The sequence below is a fragment of the Serpula lacrymans genome, assembly GCF_000218685.1.
Source record: "Serpula lacrymans var. lacrymans S7.9 unplaced genomic scaffold SERLAscaffold_2, whole genome shotgun sequence".
NCBI classification, from domain to species: Eukaryota; Fungi; Basidiomycota; class Agaricomycetes; order Boletales; family Serpulaceae; genus Serpula; species Serpula lacrymans.
The window spans coordinates 2,652,277-2,669,524 of NW_006763291.1; the positions used below are offsets into that span (position 1 = coordinate 2,652,277).

General features: G+C 45.6%; 7 protein-coding genes across 7 annotated transcripts; all 7 read right to left on the minus strand.

The window, feature by feature from the left end:
- Positions 1-3: 3 nt before the first annotated feature.
- On the minus strand, positions 4-1,062 carry SERLADRAFT_379173 (uncharacterized protein; the record flags this gene model as incomplete). The annotated part of the gene is made up of 3 exons (XM_007313947.1): positions 4-322; positions 388-677; positions 732-1,062. The coding sequence occupies one exon, from the start codon at positions 925-927 to the stop codon at positions 772-774; it is 156 nt and encodes a 51-aa protein (XP_007314009.1).
- Positions 1,063-1,092: 30 nt separating this feature from the next.
- On the minus strand, positions 1,093-2,768 carry SERLADRAFT_433729 (uncharacterized protein; the record flags this gene model as incomplete). Its single annotated transcript, XM_007313948.1, has 3 exons — positions 1,093-2,055; positions 2,109-2,362; positions 2,417-2,768. The coding sequence occupies 3 exons, from the start codon at positions 2,766-2,768 to the stop codon at positions 1,093-1,095; spliced, it is 1,569 nt and encodes a 522-aa protein (XP_007314010.1).
- Positions 2,769-3,112: 344 nt separating this feature from the next.
- SERLADRAFT_445555 (glycoside hydrolase family 53 protein) lies at positions 3,113-4,904 on the minus strand (the record flags this gene model as incomplete). Its single annotated transcript, XM_007313949.1, has 6 exons — positions 3,113-3,277; positions 3,395-3,619; positions 3,693-4,040; positions 4,222-4,282; positions 4,367-4,442; positions 4,523-4,904. The coding sequence occupies 6 exons, from the start codon at positions 4,830-4,832 to the stop codon at positions 3,209-3,211; spliced, it is 1,089 nt and encodes a 362-aa protein (XP_007314011.1).
- A 200-nt stretch (positions 4,905-5,104) lies between these two features.
- SERLADRAFT_458015 (uncharacterized protein) lies at positions 5,105-6,723 on the minus strand (the record flags this gene model as incomplete). The annotated part of the gene is made up of 8 exons (XM_007313950.1): positions 5,105-5,421; positions 5,551-5,728; positions 5,782-5,873; positions 5,943-6,152; positions 6,210-6,454; positions 6,511-6,531; positions 6,585-6,632; positions 6,682-6,723. 6 exons carry the CDS (start codon positions 6,524-6,526, stop codon positions 5,287-5,289), a joined length of 876 nt encoding a protein of 291 aa, XP_007314012.1.
- A 4,278-nt stretch (positions 6,724-11,001) lies between these two features.
- Positions 11,002-12,369, minus strand: SERLADRAFT_458016 (uncharacterized protein; the record flags this gene model as incomplete). Its single annotated transcript, XM_007313951.1, is given in 9 exon segments — positions 11,002-11,028; positions 11,093-11,112; positions 11,125-11,153; positions 11,212-11,300; positions 11,349-11,595; positions 11,655-11,856; positions 11,907-11,959; positions 12,019-12,285; positions 12,339-12,369. Coding segments are annotated over 5 exon segments (330 nt in total), but the record flags the coding sequence as incomplete, so codon positions are not given.
- Positions 12,370-13,053: 684 nt separating this feature from the next.
- On the minus strand, positions 13,054-15,317 carry SERLADRAFT_433734 (uncharacterized protein; the record flags this gene model as incomplete). The annotated part of the gene is made up of 14 exons (XM_007313952.1): positions 13,054-13,215; positions 13,409-13,429; positions 13,494-13,626; positions 13,682-13,800; positions 13,855-13,923; positions 13,975-14,240; positions 14,299-14,406; positions 14,460-14,496; positions 14,555-14,605; positions 14,664-14,701; positions 14,757-14,822; positions 14,884-14,944; positions 15,000-15,091; positions 15,143-15,317. The coding sequence occupies 14 exons, from the start codon at positions 15,315-15,317 to the stop codon at positions 13,054-13,056; spliced, it is 1,398 nt and encodes a 465-aa protein (XP_007314014.1).
- Positions 15,318-15,803: 486 nt separating this feature from the next.
- On the minus strand, positions 15,804-16,295 carry SERLADRAFT_458019 (uncharacterized protein; the record flags this gene model as incomplete). Its single annotated transcript, XM_007313953.1, has 1 exon — positions 15,804-16,295. The coding sequence occupies one exon, from the start codon at positions 16,215-16,217 to the stop codon at positions 15,999-16,001; it is 219 nt and encodes a 72-aa protein (XP_007314015.1).
- Positions 16,296-17,248: the final 953 nt, after the last annotated feature.

Consider the following 17,248-nt stretch of genomic DNA (forward strand, 5'->3'; position numbering starts at 1 on the left):
TTTATGGATAACTTATGTTCTGCTGGCATTGATCAACGTTCATAGAAGCCACGCTGACCCCAGAAGTATACCTTGAAGTATCAAAAGGTGATTCAGCCATCGCATCATTTTGACTTTGAGACCATTGGGTTGCACGACGGAATATCTGGTTTACGGCAATTTATGTCTTCAACGCGACCAGCCCTTGATCCATTTTGTTCCACTTTAGACTCTCAGGATCCAAAACGAATACCACATCTTTGTCCCTTATTGACTGTCATACTTCTGCAGAAGTACCGATGAACCGGTTACAAGGCTCTCCATCGACCTTGTGCAGCATGAGGTATATTCTGGCCATTGCTGCCTATGATAGTCCCATTACATTTCTAAAAACGTTTTGCCGCGCAGTCGTATTGTATCACCGTGAACCGAACTCTGTAGTGGAGAGATATCGTGTTAGAGCCAATCCATCCTGGGCCAATCGAGATTGAGCTATTTCGTGGTGCGCGTTTATGCTGTTCCCCTGTTGCTGATTCTCGTTCCGCGCACCCGTTTCTGGCCCGAACGTTCCCCGAGTAGTTCCCTCATCGGCGTTGGTTTAATTGTACGGTCGCTGTTAATTATCCTTCCAAAGCATTCGGTAAAATTTCCTTCTTATTCATCGGACGTGATCGAAACTTCTGCATGACGTAGAACGGGTAAAGCATAGTTCGCTTGCGCTCAGACAGCAATCAAATTAATCACTCTACTAGAACCTCCTGATTGCGTTCACACTTCTTCATGCTCTGGAGTTTACAGAGCCCCAGAACGTGAGATCACCACTACAGCAGTCTCAATCAAGTCTCTCACAACGGCCTGGAGTTCCTGGAAGTGAAAAACATATCTTCTGATTCGACCATAAATTTGAGATATGACATAGTGATCACCATTGCTCCCTGTTACCAACATTCCTGTCCGAAGATCTTATAAGCCGATTCAGCCAAAAAAAAAAAAAAAAGGTATGATTCCTAGAATTCCTAGAATTCCTAGCATTACATGTGAATGAGACCAGATGTGATCGAATTATTACAAAGCTGCCATATTCATATCCCTAGGTTCACACAATGCATAGCACTATTCTTCTGTATCTGGATCGTAAGTACTGCATCCCACTACCTCTAACCACTTCACTCGTTCTTCCTCTCTTCTGCATAACAAACTGTTCCCTACTCCCATGCACTTGCCCTCTGCACATCTTCCACTGCCACCGCCAAGGACTTCAAATCCCACATCTACCCCGAGGAAGCTTGTAGGATCCGCTAGGCAACTTTTACCCGTCCCACGCCGGAGAGATGGCAGGAGGGGTGGAAGTGTGGATACATCGGCGGCATAGTTGTACACTCGACTGCGCTGAGCGGCTGAGAGCGTTGGAGCAAAGAGGGCGATAATATGAAGTTGGAGCTCCATAGGCAAGGTTTGGAAGGAAACTGGAGTCGGGCCCCTTGGAGTAGGTTGAGGTGTCTTGGTGCGCAGAAGAAGAGCTCTGGAATACCTTAAGAGACTCAGCGCTTCCTTTTCTGTTTGCCGCTTCCAATGCGTATTCCGTAGGAGCACTCTGCGAAGAGCGACCTCTGTTTCCTTCCACGCAGCGTCGATGCGAGCTGATCTATTTGACATCGGTGTTTCTGGTACGATATCGTTTTCATCGGTTTCCTCAAGTTCTCCAAGTTGGTTCGCATACATCTCCACCTTCGTGAGACCCCAATTTCCCTTCTCAATGGCTTGCACAATCTGCCTCACGCCCTTCAGCCCTAAGCTGTTGCCGTTGCACTTGAAGGTTTCTAGCATACACCTCCGATCTCCCCCTGCCTTCCTTGAGGTGATCCATTCCGCAATGACAGGCGCGCTATCCTGTGTAATTCTCAACGTATTTAGGTGCAATTCTTTTAGATAAGGTGTGTGAAGCAACGGAAGGAACTGTTCAATAAACATGTCCCCTAGATCCTTGTTTCCAGTGAGTGAGAAGAGATTCACTCGAGAATTGTTCAGAGCATTGGCAAGGATGGTAAGAGTCTCCGTGTCGGAAGTCAGTTCATTCTGTTAGCAGTTAGTATATTACTCACACTAAACGCCTAACATGGCAGACTTACGTTCTGCGCCCATATTGTTCTCAAGGCGTCACTACTGCGTATGTATTCCGCAAGATAGCGAAAGCCTTCATTCCCAATGCTATTACTGTTGAGGCTGAGCTCGGATATCGATCTGCGGTGCCTGAGGCCATCTGGAGAGGAAAGAAAAACGAAGAGGTGCGCAATACCGGCATCGCCCAAGCAATTGTGAGAAAGGTTGAGTTTGGTAACAGCCGAACGATGCGCGTTGAGGTCTAATACTAGATCCTGCGCTCCTACGATGTGACTCAGTAAAAACACGCATCTCTAGTGAAAATGAAAAGTTATACCCTGCACACCAATGAGCCCAACGTCAAAACGATCGATATGTGAACGGCTCGATAGCAGAACGTGTTTTGCGGGAGAAAGAGAGGTCATATTCAATGTCTGAGCAGAATTGGGTGGCGGTATAGGGATGGTTGCGTTGACGGGTGTATCCTGATGCAAAGGAGAGACTGGCAGCTGGCCGTTCTGAACTAAAAATGATGGACTGGTTTCTGCGTAAGACTTCGAGTCCAAGCTGGTGGACACCGGTTGGGCAGACGACGAGGGCGTAAATGAATGCAAGCCTGCAGGATCGGACGACAGCCCGGTACCAGTTGAGCAGCTAGATTCTGGTACCAAAGCTTCGGATGAATCCATTCACAACTAGAGATTTGCCAAAGGAAAGATCAATAACAAGACCGTGGCGGGGGCCAAGTTACAGATAGGACTGCTTACTCAAAAGTTGGAGCAAATGTCTCGTGCCCAACGTTGCTTATATACAGCGACCACGCCGTTTCAGACCTTTGATTCAATACAGTGTCAGACTGACAGGTTGTTCAGGGTAAGCAGTCTGGGTGGTGGTGGCAATATGATACGAGGAGTACACAGATACGTATTAGCACAGAATTGCTAAGACGATTTTTGTCACAGTAATCTGATAAGATGCACCCTGACCGGGTTCACCGTATCGTGTGCGTTATGCCGCGGCACCACGCATAATATATATAGCAGCGGCTTGTTTTTTTATGTAATTACATATGTACGTGGGGATGTTATAATAGCCTGAGAGCCGTAAGGACATTGCAGTACAGCACATTTCACATGTCCAATCCAAACATCGACATCGACTCTCTTGCTTCACCCGTACTAGTTACCAGGAGAGTGTCCTAGTGAATGTAGAGTTCCACATCAAAGCCACCCGATACCGTCGACGAACCCAGAAGAGTAACAAAAAATGGGATTGATGAGCGAATTGATTGGCATCTAGAAAGCTATGTACATACCGCGCAACCTGAGCCCAAAGCCGCATTCCCAATCCAACCAGGCTCCCAGTACACGATGCCTATGGCCTTGTCGGGATATAGCAAGTTGATGCCATCTAACACATCGTTGATGTCTTGAACCCAGTATTCCTGTCCTGCAACGCTGACAGGAATAGTCGGTTCGCTCAATGGTGTTGCAGTAGTGTTGCAGACAGCGGGCCAGTCAGTCTCAACAACCATAACGTTCTGCAAAACGTGAGAGAAAGACGAGCATGAGCGGAACCATTTGGGAGTAAAGGGTCATTTATTATCACCATACCTTGCTATAATTTCCTATCACGCTTTCCATCGACGATGTCAAAGCCGTCAAAGTTGCATCAGTGCCATAGAATGGATAGTAAGAAAAGCCCATAGCGTCCACATCAGATTCTTGGAGGCCACCACCGAGGCCCTCTTCACCAGAGCTGACATTGAATATCCCGCCATAGAAGTAGGCGACATCGGCCTCATCCCAACCGTTTGCGAGGTGGATAACAGTTTTGGTAGTGGGAGAGACAGATCGCACAGCGAGGACTCCGGCATGCAAAAGTTCCGAAGCAGGACCAAAGCCGTTTACAGATATTTGCCCAGTTGGCCAGAGGAGGCCGTCGTTGATTTCATTGCCAATCTGAAATGATTCAATGTGAGTCTCCATTGTTCCTCATTTTTCCGCATGAACTATGTGTTCAATGACATCAAGAATCAGAACAACGGTACAACTCCTTGGCGGTAGCATACATGATTCGAGAGTCCAAAAGATTGAATTCAAATAGCTAAAAGAATAATGCAGGATAAGAAGGATAACATACCTGAATGAATTGAATGGGAGTTCCTTGTTCGTTGAATGAAGTGACAAGACCTTTCGTATAGCTTTATAAGCCAACAACAGAAAGACATAAAATAATAAAAAGGATCAGATACACAACAGAACTTATGACGTATGGAGGGCCTCACTTGTAAACTTGCGCTGTCAATCCTTCCAGGTCTGTGGGCCACCCAGAAGGTATTGCCTGATGACCTGCATCCGCCCCTATTTTTACGCGTTAGTGTCGTGTTGTGTCGGTACCACAGCAGCAGCTGTTGACTGGAACAAAATTTGTGGAATCTCACAGGTATCGTCATAATGGAGGTCTATGAGAAGATCCATTCCAGCCGCTTGTGCCCGCTTAGCCAAAGCTAGCCCGTAAGGAAGATCATAGGTACTAGCTGTCCAGATGCGAATACGAGCAAGATTTGTGCCATAGTCCGCGAGTATGGTCTCAAACGGCTGCGGAGGAGAAGATGGAGAACTATAGGTAACGTTGGTGGTTGACTCGAGAAGTAACAGAGAAGAGAAGTCTGCGCCGTGGTAAGGCAAGGCAAAAGCCTGCAGTACAAATCCAAGGCTCCAGATCAACGTTAAGAGAACGGGAGAGAGCATACTGAATGTTAAGTTGCACTATCCAGGAATCTTTGGCACCTATATGTTTGCCTGTCTATGGTGTGACATTTGAAGGATCATTATATTTTCCACAAAGTTTGGAGAAGTTGGAGAGGCAATTCTGGGCTGCGTGTTATTCTTCGCAAGAACCAAATGAAGCGCTGAATATAACCCAGAGAGTCATGCACATGCCGAATAGACATGTGATGCAGTATCTTAGGTGGGCGTGAGGACAACACAAAGGACCACTGCCGCGCGGACCGGGCGAAGTCGGACGACGATGGAACTATACTTTACTGTATGTCGTATCCAGAAAACACCAGGTCGCAGATAAGTATTATCCATAACCCATTATTGGCCTATGATACAGTCAGGTAGCTAACGATACAGTGAAATATCATTATTCAACAACCATAGATTCGTCTTACAACACCCAGCCCATCCTCAAACCAGCCTAAACTTGCGAGGGTCCATTCGCTGAATTATCAATGTCTGGCCGCAGGGTAGCTTGTCGTAGAACTATGGCAGGCGGCCCTTGAGCAGAATTTGCAGGTTGCAGCTCGACCACTGCTTCTGGTTCTTGCCTGGTCTGAGCATTAGATACTGTGCACATCTTCAAAAAACGTGACCACAAGCTTGATCGGAATCCAATCTCAGAACCATTGACCATAGATAAATTGGTCATGGACGGCGATGACGCGTGTTCCGTCTGCTCTACAGCAAGTATTTTCTTCAACCACCACTTTTGTCGTCCATTTTGTTCAGTATTCAAAACGTAAATGCACCCAGACGTGAGTGCAAATACCGCCAGTGAAGCTACTCCTACAATTAGGCTGGGGGCAAGAGCTCTAGGGTAGTAGCACTCTATCAGAAATGCAGCAAGGAAAAGAAGCATCCTGGAATAATGGTCAGGGCCAGACTGTAGTATGCGTGGTCAATCATAACTCACCCCCACATAAGCAAGGCATAGGGAAGACTGTAGATCAGGGCAAGCGCCTCCTGGCCATACTTTTTGTGACCCATGTTGTGCAGAAATTTTGCCTGTGCATGACAGTTTTTGAGATCAGGATGCAGATCAAAACCAGTGAAATCGATAATGTAGAAACTCACGGCTTCCTCGGCAGTCTCGCGCGCTTTTGTACGATTGTGACGAAGGAGTACCAAGCCAAGGATGATACTCCCAGCACTGGCAACAAGCGACAAATAACTAGCAACCTGTGTGGGTGACCTGGTGACATCATTGTTGGTACCGATGTTGCTGCCATTGTCGACGGTTTGGATAGCTAAGAAGCCCACGTTGGCATTGAGCAACACAGTTGCCTACAAGTATCTCACTTAGCCACATAGTAAATGGAAACTCTCATATCTGATCCTTACCAACAAATTCTGCTCTTGCAGCTCACTATTAACTTTATCTACGAACTTGTTCCATGTGAAAGAACTTGCGATGTTGTCTACAAAGATCTTATGAAGCGCTGTTCTGTGGACATCTGGGGTGTAAAAGAACATAGGAGATAAAATGGACATCAAAGTTGACCGGGTAAACTTTTGATCATGGATTGACTGCTCAAAATTAAGCCGAGAACCCTGAAGGCCGTGGAAGTTGATAAACTGGTTTCGTGCTAGATTTATGATGTTAGGAAGATTGCAACATGAACAAGGGGCAAGCAATATGTACCGAACTCATACATCATTCTACCTGTAGACACGTTTTAGAGAGGAATGACCACATTATGTGGATGAACAACATACCAACAATCCATACTGAATGCTCGCATTTTAGAGGGCTGACAGAATGGGCTGGTAGAGATGTGTTAGAAAAGATAGGTACCTCGAGAATTAAACTTACAACTGATTTTAATTTCTCCGACTACGGAGTATAACTTCTCCAGCTGGTCGGCATCATATGGTGCCGCAGACTGGTGTGATGTCAGATGATCTTCACAGGCAACTTTGAGGTTAATAGGGTATAGGCGAAACACATACGACCCACACTACTCACCACACCGAGCCTGCAGCATTAGTTCTTTGAGGTAGTCGAGGATATTTTGTGACAGGTGACATAGGTTTGGAAACAATTCCCAATGCCTCCTAAGCTCTTGTTCAGAGAGCCTTGACAAAGTGCCAGAAGAGTCATCAGCTCACCAGTATTCAGCATGCACAGCAAACCCTGAAATAGGAAGCAATAATGTTAACCTCGAATTTCGACAAAGAAACATCTGGCTCACTTTTATGTGCCATTAATTCAACCCCTCTGCAATTGTGCAGAATTGGTGTCGCATCATAGTCGGTTAGCCAGAAGAGATATTGATTTCGTGGGTCCACAAAGTAATACCGGCCAACAATCTCATAGTTGTCATTCTGTTGCGGCTCAATCACGAGTTCCACTTCTTGAAGATTCAACGGTAGTTTGTGTAGATCTATCAAACGACGGAGCTCGCTCTGCAAATGGTCTGCAAATCCAGAGATATCGGTAAAGATATCAGGAACCCGAATGTCAGCCTCGGTAAAAATTCTCTGGCAAGGTCCTTGAATTCTAATCATCATCTAAAATTGAAGAAAGTGGCGATAGCTTACCCTTTTCTCGTTCAAGAAATAAAATGCGCCTTCTGGATGAAATGGTACAGTCCACCCATTAAGAAGTAGTTCCGAATCACTGAAAGACACATTTATTCGGTGGGCTGGGCATGCTTGGCTAATATAGATGACTCACTCGTGAACAGGATATTCAATAGTAAGCGCAGGTATCATGTGGGAATATTTATCCGTCGGTCTGGCAATTTCCAGAATGAAAGTTATGAGGAAAAGCCACACAAAAACCAAACTTATGTACGTACATGACCTCTTTTTTGTCGTATCTCAGCACCCCAAGGGTCGACATCGGGAAAACCTGAGTATAATCTACGAAAAAGGTCTCTTGTCCGGGTTCATTATTGATCGTTGGCAATGCAGTAATGTGACCTGGTGAAAATGTCAAGGCATGAGAACTACCTGCCGCAAGCTGCGGCATAGAATGTGCAGCGAATGTTGGCCTCATGCCAGAGGATAAGGAGGAAGGAGGCATCGGTCCATTATATTTCCTGTAGGACGCACGTGAGCGGACACTGCTTCTACTCATACGGCTATAGCTTGATGCAGCACTTGTAGGGCGGACGTGAGGGTCAACTACATATCCTTGTGCTTGCTGAGCATGCATCGAGACAGTTACCACTTCTTCGCCTGGTATAGCTAAGTGAGGGACGGACGATACAGGCGAAACAGCCGCAGAAGCCATCTTGACTTCTGGTTGACCCTCATGTAATGGTGGTTCTGTGGCCAAGCCGTGACTGTGCCTCGACACATTCGTCTTTCGTGAAATATCATCGTTCGAATCATCTCCAGGTCCATCTGTCACGCCCGTACTGCGTTCATTAACAGAGTCTTTGGAAGAGGTAGCGACTGGAAATTCGTAAAGCTGAGTGTACTTTCGATTGTGCCTAGTAGAGTGCAGTGTAGGTGGATGGCTGGATGATCTGGCGTCGTCGGCAGCCCCGCTTGTATTGGGCTGTGGAGAGTGGCTAGTAAGAGAGCTGCCCTGTGCCAGTTGATCTGAGGGCTGCAGACTTGGACAGATGGTCCACCGAGGAACACCAGGAGATAAAAATGATACCGAATCCACTGGAGAAGGTATGATTTGGCTAGACTCCTTATCATCATTAGGTCGAGGCGAAATATGGCCTGCGCAGTTGAAACGTCTCCAGAAAAAAACCCATATTCTCGATAGACGATAAATGAAGCGTTGTGGAGACAAACCAATATTAGGCCTTAGCTTCTTCAGCATCAATTTCCATAGGCGAGAAAGTACTGCAAGTGTCGCATTGATACGCATAGATACGAGCTGGGTCAGACCAGTGGATGGAGGAAGCGTAAAACTTGCAGGCACAGGTTACTTGCTGTATTGCGAAGCCTCGTTGGCTGTTTATGGAAAACAATATAAGTACATCCCTTGATGTAGAGATAGCCGCAGCTGCAGAGCGCTAACTTGAACTTCGACTTGAATCCCGTGGCCACATCCATGTGCACTTATTCCATAACTGTATCGTAAAGCGGTGACCACGAGACCAAATTCTTGAAAGAGTGCCAGTGTTCGTGAGCTTGGGCTCAATGGTGCGGAGCCAATGTTTGGATATTGGAAGAGGGAGAAAAGAGTATTCCGTCGAAGCTTTGTTGATGAATGCAGAACATTGCGGAAGCTTAGCATGATAGGCGGTTGTCGCAGTGAGCTCAGTGTGACAGCAGTAATGACTCCGCCAAGCCGCGCAGTTGCACAACGGCATGAACCTGTCAGTCTTGGTAGGTATAATGCAGACTGCAGGCTAAAGTACATATAGTCTGGTTTTATTTCATTCATTACTTTCGGTAAAGGGATTATACTAATATTCTTGGATAGAGAAATCAGTGAACATGTGTCTTGAGAGTGTTGTACTGCGCAGAGTTGTGACAAGAATGTTAATGCTTGCTTGACCGCCCTTCAATCAACCGTCTGAGCGTTCAAGTACTTGTGCTTCCGTGGATTTTAAATCAAATTTTCCACAGGCTCGTCGTATTCATCGTCCTTCGAAAGAAATATCAGCTATGCCATATATATGGGACACATCAACACCACTACAACATACCAATGGAAAGTCAACAGCGACCTTGTAGGGAAAACAGAGCAAAAAGATCAACTATTGACGGACTTAAACTGGTAAATAGTGCTTACTTGTATATCTTGGCCCCCCTGATCCTGATCTTCATCTTCATCCTGAAAACACAAATATCAGCTCTCGACGGTCTTCAGTTGAATCAATTCTACTTGCAAGGATATTCTGCTCCCTCTGCTCCTGATCCTGATCCTGAATATAAGAAGGGTCAGCTGAAGGAGGTTTAATTTGAATATATGTTTTCCTTACCTGAATATTCTGCCCCCCTTGATCCTGGCCTCGACTCCGATACTGGCCCTCATCTTGGCCCTCATCTTGACTCTCATCTGAATCAGAGTCAGAGTCATTGCGGCTCGGATGACGGGTATTTGAGCTAGCTCTATTGATATATCCTCGTGACTTCGAGGCAGCGTGTCGATCAGCAGTCATGTCCTTCATATTTGAACTGCCACACTGTGATGAGTGATGCTACACGAGGAGAAAAGAGGTTACCTCACTCCAGTTCCATCAAGAGCTTTCTTAACGATTGGTGAGGGTGTTTCTCTAGTTATTGTCATCATTGTGAGTCGCTATTTTGAGATACCTTTGCTCATCGTACTCACGCATAGCCTTCACAAAAAACTGGAGACTGTTGCATTACCAATTACAGTAGACCACAGCTGTAATTTGGCGGACTTACTTCAGTAAACGACCCTTTGGGACCCTCCCAAGCGCTCTGGTCGTCTCTGCAGGCGGAGATTGAGATCTGCAGACAAATCACTATCAGTGATATTACAACGGGGTCTGGGACACGTACTACGGAGGCTCTACGCAAGAACGTAGGCTGGTAGCTTTTACTTGGGCTACCAACAACCGATTCTTCCCTAGGAGATAGATGTTCTTGCACAGAAGAGTCCTGTGATCTGGGCTGGCCATTAAGAAATTCCGCTTGGGAGATAACTGAATAGTAGGCCGTTAGGATTTTGCAAAGGAGAGAGTTGACAGCAAGTACTTACGGGCTTCGTGTGAGTAGCCATGTGGCGCCTCAGACTTGATACGATGCTCTGCATCTTCAAGCATAAATTTAGGCACTGTGGCAACTTGAGGCTCGTTGAATGCAAGGTCTATGTTAATATAATATGAGCGCTATCCAAAGAGTTTAAATATGCTCAGAAATCACCAAGCATTGTCCCTGAATGACATGTATCCCAGAGCACCTATCAAGATATGTCGTCAACGAATGGATATGTTTTTACGGGGGTTACTAAATACCATAAGGTGACTACCGATCGGACGAGGTCCAGCCAGTGTTCTTTTCAGTTCCTGTAGAGTATACCAATCAGACAGGTAGAGGGGTGGATGATTGATAACAATCACGTTGTCCAGAATTATCTCGTTATCACATCCAACAATTGCTACGAATAGTTAAACATAGCCTGCCTAGTTAGAGCACTGTTAGAAATGCTAACCTTCATCTTTTCCGTCTGCTTCTTGCTTATCGTCTACGGCATCCCGTTGCTCACCGTGGCCAGAATCTTAGATATAGACTCAACGCTGAGTATAAAGGCTGCATCATGAACATGAAGGGTTGATACCCACAAGAAAAGAATAGATAATCTCCCTCCCTGGTTCCTTCTACTAGGCGCGCGATCTCGCGCCGCTTCGTAAAGCAAAAGGTTTTCAGTATCGATCAAGAGAACCAGAAGGAGCGTATTTACAATGTTGGCCTGAGTTGGCATGAGGTCATCGGTAAAGGAACTTTTATCGCACATCATGACGATATTTTCCTCGAGAAAGCCAAGCGTTGCTAATGTCCTTTTAGAAAATAGTTGAAAAGAGGAGTGATTAAATATACCGATTAGCAGCTTCTTAACATGTCTAGCGTTCTTGTGAGCCTCATGGAGAATTTCGCCAGGCTCTCGGCCGACTGGCTTCTCCTTATATTTTCTGTTGAGTTCCTTGTAACTGATACCAATAAGAAGAGCCTTTTTCTTCGGTGTCATTTCAAGCGTGATACTCATAGCTGAGCAGATCAAGGAAGGTAATCAGGGGTAAGTTGAAGAACAAGTTGCAAAGTGCCATCGGTTATATAACTGCAAAGGCTGTGTCAGATTGTCAACGTCAGGAATTGATAACGTAGGGCCAATAGAAAGGCACGGACCTTCAGTGCTATGCAGGCGCCATGAAGCCCACAACAGTGATCATCGAGATGGCATCGACGAAGCGTACGTATCGAAGACTGGCATAAGGGTGATTTGGACACGAGAGCATAGGTCGAGCGCTCGGGAGAAGCACGAAATTCACGCGCAAGGGTGCTGTGGGTAAACACGGTTATGGTGATTCGACGAAAACTGTTCTGTTCTCTACATCAGAGCTATATACACCTTCACATAGGAAAAGCGCGTGAAGTTACCTTCGCGCTAAGATCCTATAATAAACTGACAGACGTATAAATGATAGCGGTACCTGGATTTTCCGGGCGCTCGTCAGCAATTGAAACGACCCCTTAAAGAGATACAACATACGTACAGTCGAGCCGCCTTAGCAGCCAAGAGATGGAGAATCCCTTCCCTTACTTTGTCCCGAAGATGTACGGACGGAACGAAATCCCTAGCAGATAATCTTCACACGCAACCTACAGTCCATAGACTAGCCAAATCTGCGTTCGCATAGAACCACACTGTACGGCTCAACGAATTCTATGATTTCACCAGCCTGTGCGAACTTCAGACAACCTCGTTGCTCTCGATATACGCCTTGAGACCACCCGATAAGCACCCCACTTACTCTTCCTGCCGAGAACAATGTGTCAAAGAAGCGCCGGAGCTTATGAGATGATACGCACGTTTCCACTATATTATCTTCCAGTTGTACCCAGTGTGGTGCAAGAACTCTATCCTTATGGATAGTGAACACGGCTGCGGAGAAGCACTGTCGACCACTTTAGCATTGATTGGTAGATTTATTTTTACCAACTGGTACATATGTGTTTGACACGTTTAACCATAAAATCCATAAGGAAAGCTTTTCTATTCGGCCTCCTTTCAACGTCAGAACAGGTGGACTTAAAACTGGATTTATCGATGGAGCGACGTACAGAAAGCTGGACTGCCGCGGCAGGATAAGTTCACCCTTCACATTTTCTTGTAAGAATATCAGCCGAGCGTTGGAGGCGAACACCAGATCTGTATAGTAAGAGAGCACATACAAAAAAGGAATCCTCGTTAGGAGGTAATGAGAAGCCGAAGAATCTTATTTCTACCAGGGTCGCACATATACAACTTCATACCCGCGGCTTCAAGCATTTGATTAACATAGACGCACATGTAGACGCACAAGTGATGACGGTATCTGATCAGAACTTCCCAGCGCTCGTCAACAAATCAAAGAAACCATTTTCCTTAATAAAAAAAGATAGTACAGCACACGTAGATTTGGAGTACGCAGTCACCAAATAAGCAAACAGTGTAGTATTCGATTCCAGCTGGGAGAGATAGCCCATGGAACAATGAACCCAATAATTATAACTCGTCACGAGTTGATCTGTAGTAAGGTCTGTATCAGAAATGCCATGGTCTGAGGGGTATAGATTCTGAACAGCCAAGTGTCTCCCCACTGGCAAGCCGGATATCGAGGAGGATAATTGCTAGAGGCGAGTGAAAAGAGATCTCGCTTGGGTCGGCCCGAAAGATGGCAGCCAATCCACTGATGCCCGTTGAAGTCTTTTACAAAATGTATTGAGGTCACAGGCCCTTAAGTTTTGCAAATAGCCCTCTCCCTGAGCAATATAACAGCCTGCACACATCTACTCGTCATTCATTGACTAAGATATTCATCTATATTCTTGTTCAATATTGAGTCCTTGGGGGAAAGTATATGCTGAGTCAACTCGTTAAGATGATCGTAAAGACATACCATTGGGTCATAACTCGAGATCTTTAGAATGAACCAAAAAAACAGTCAGCTTATGGTCTCTACAACAAACAAATATGTATCCCACCTCAACATCCTGCTCATCTGAGTCAGTGTCGGAGCGAGAGCTTAAATGGCAAGTGCATGGGCCAGCTTTGCCAGTGTCGTAATTTCCTCGAGCCTCCCGGTGTCGGTCCTCCGACAATTTATGCACATCTTTACTAATACATGTTCTCATGGTTGAATGATGCTGTATACGGGGGAGAGATTCCTTACTTTACTTCTGCTACTAGTTCTTTGAATGTTAAATGAGCTTTTGATTCTGCATCATAATTGTTAGCCACTGTCTTGATATATGTTAGCCAAGTACATTCACTTATTGCATTTATGAAAAACTGGAGATCGTTGCATCAGCATTGGCAACCACAACTGGACCTTGCCAGACTTACTTCAGTCAACGAGTCCCCATTTGGATACTCAAACGCACTCTGACTATCTGTACAGGCCGAAATTGAAATCTACAAATAACCATGAGGAAAATAGTGCAGCAAGGTTCAGAACACACATACCACAGAGGCTCTACTCAAGAACATAGACTTGCGGCAATTTCCTGCACAGCCCCAAACCGCTGTGTAGTTTGAACTGGGTTCCCGGGAAAAAGGTAATGAAGTAGAAGTAGATGGTGATTCGGCCACAGGAGAGAGACATTCTTGAGCAGAAAAGTTGCGCTTCTCTGATTCTCCTTTTGGTTTGTAAGAAGCCGATAGTGTCGAGCAGTGGCGTAATTCAGGAGATTGCCCATATGGAACACTAAGAGACATAGCTCGGGAGATAACTGAAATGGTAAGTCATTAGAACACGGAAGGAGAATGATAGGAAGTAAACACGTATACAGGTTTGGCGCACGTATCCAGAAGCCACCGTGGAGGTAGAGAGATGATGAGATACCACATGCTCGATCATAAACGTGGGCACTTTAGCAATCTTTGTATAAGGAAGATCTGCACCACCACGTGAGCATGAGCAGGAGACCAAAAATGCTAAAGAAATTTACCAAGCATGGTCCCCGAGTGACAAGTATCCCAGATGACCTGTCGAGAAAATGTTGTCAATGAATAGTCGCAAATGTTACAAAAACTTTCTAATTACCATTAAATGACTGCGGAAGGGAAGTGCATCTGGAAGCATCTTCTTCAAATCCTGTGAAGCACATTGAAGTCAGGTAGGCCGAAAGCATACATTGGTGACAACAAATTACATTGTCAAGGATTATTTCGCCATCAGACCCAACGATTGCTATGAAAGCAGCCATATTCAAACTACGCAAAATGACGTTATTGAGAGCACTGACCTTCATCCAACCCGTCTTCCTCGTGCCCGTCTGGTATGGCAGTCCGTTGCTCACCATGTCCAGAATCTGAAACGCACAATCACTGTTGAACAAAAGCCCACATCATGAAAGAATGCCCGATACGCACAAGATAAAAAGAACTGATCTCCCGCCCTGGCTCCATCTACCAAGTTCTGAATTTCACGTTGCTTTCCCGAAAAGAAAAATCAGTATCAACTGCGAGAAACAAAAACATTATCCTACTATGTTGGCTTGAGTTGGTACTATCTTGTCATCGTCATGGCGCGGCTTATCGAGCATGACAACGATGTCTTGTTTAAGAAAGTGGAACGTCTCTGTTATCACCTCAGCATAGTTAAATGACAAAGTTGGTGGAATAAATTTACCAATAAGCAATCGTTTTATATGTCTAGCATTGTTATGAGATCCTTTAAGAATCTGAGTAGGCTCTTGGCTAGGTCGTTTCTCGCGATCCAATTTGTGCAGTGCCTTGTAGTTGATACCGATAACAAGTGCCTTTTTCTTTGGTTTCCTTTCTGTGCCAGGATGCGTTATAGCCATGTGTTGCAAAGATCAGAGGCGATAATCGAGTTGATAGTTAAAGAACGAGCTGATCTTGACTATTTATTATTACAGAGGCAGTGTCAGCACTGCTAGCATATTGACTCTGACTCGGATAACGCGGGAAATATAGAAAGGTGAGGACCTTCGATGCTAGGAAGGCATCATGGAACCACAGCAATGAGGATCAATGCGATACAGTGTCGTGTTGCAGGGAGCGCCATTCACTATGTTAATCGATAAAACGCGTGTATCGGAGCTGAACTGCAGGGCGCTTGTACCCATTTGTACACGAGGGTACATTGCTTGAGGGAAGCACGAGATCTATGTAGAAGAGCACAGGTGAGAATTCAAGCACAGAATACGCGTGAGTAAACGAGGCGATGGCGATTTCGGAGGCTGTTACCTTTAGAGCCTCGGGAAATTCACATGAAAAGAACACAAGAAGGAAGTTTCACGCTATTCCATCTATGATAATTTGAGATATAGATGCACAAGTGATATTGATACCTGATATTTCCGAGCGCTCATCTAGAAGACGCCTTGAAAATAGATACAGCAGACGTACATTCCAGCAGATTATGCGGCCATTGAACAAGGAAAAAGTTCCCCCGTTCCGAAGACGCGCAAAAGATACAACACCCCTAGCCAATGAGCTCCACACTCAACCTGACGTGGGCTCTACTGCAGTCCATACACTAGCCCAATCTGATCCCGCATGAAGTCACATTGTTCTTCCCTGTACGGCTCGATAGTTTCCGTGATCCCACCAGCTTCTGTGAAATTCAATACAACCTCGTTGCTTCCGATGTAAGAAGGCCATTCGACAAGCGCCCCTTCGTAATTTGGAGTCCCACTCCAAGCCAAAGACGTCCACCTATCAATGACTTCCCGCGTCATCGCCACCTGAGCTTCTGAAAGTGGTTGGTACAGATTATCGGTTTCAGCCGTCGCAAATACCCAATACAACTCATCCGCATGGCACACCTGGCCTGGGCAGGTTGCAGGGTTCGGAGTCATGGGGGAACCAAGTCCAACACCATGTACAATCTTGTAAGAGTTGCCTGGGTTGGTAGTATTCGTCTCGAGCTGGGAAAGATAGCCCATGGAACAATGAACCCAATAATCCGTCATGAGCTGACCTAAAGTAAGGACTGCACCAGAAATGCCATGGTCTGATGGTTCAGTCTGATAGGGGTATAAATTTTGAACAGCCAAGATTTTCTGTGCCTGCGTTGCATTGAAAAAAAGAGGCAGTGACTCTGGGAATATTGATGGGGGAGAATCCGGCGCAATGCTTGTTGGTAGGAAATAACAGTATTCGCATTGATTACTGGACCAAATAGTTGGGACGCGTGCATACATGCCATCTTTGATGCTGGAAGCAATGTCGGTAAGAACGAGATCTCCATCAACAACGATATCCCAAGATAGGCCATAATTGTAGGATGCGAGTACGATGTCGGTAACAGGGAGACTTTTCACGCATAAAGCCATTGTTTCGTCAAAAACGGTGGATGAATTTGACGCACAGCCCACGTCTTTTGCGAGCGTCAATGATGTATTTAGTGATTCAGTGGGAGAAAAATACGGGGAGCTGTCACTGAAATCGGATTCGAGTACAGCAGCGCCTGAAAGTTGATCAATAACGGCACGTCTCGTAAAGATATGACTGACTGAAAAGGCCATCTGTATAAGCCGGATTTGTTCCTAACAGATATCTGGTCATTGTGCCACCCGCGGACTCGCCGTAAATGAGGACCTTCGTTTTCTGCCACGACCAGCATGTCAACTAAGCGAGCTGGAGCTTATCCGGTAGTACGTACGTCTCCACCAAAAGCTTCAATGTTATCTTGTACCCAGTGCAATGCAAGAATGCTATCCTTTAAGGCAACATTGGAAGCATTGAACCAACCCATAGCATTCAATCG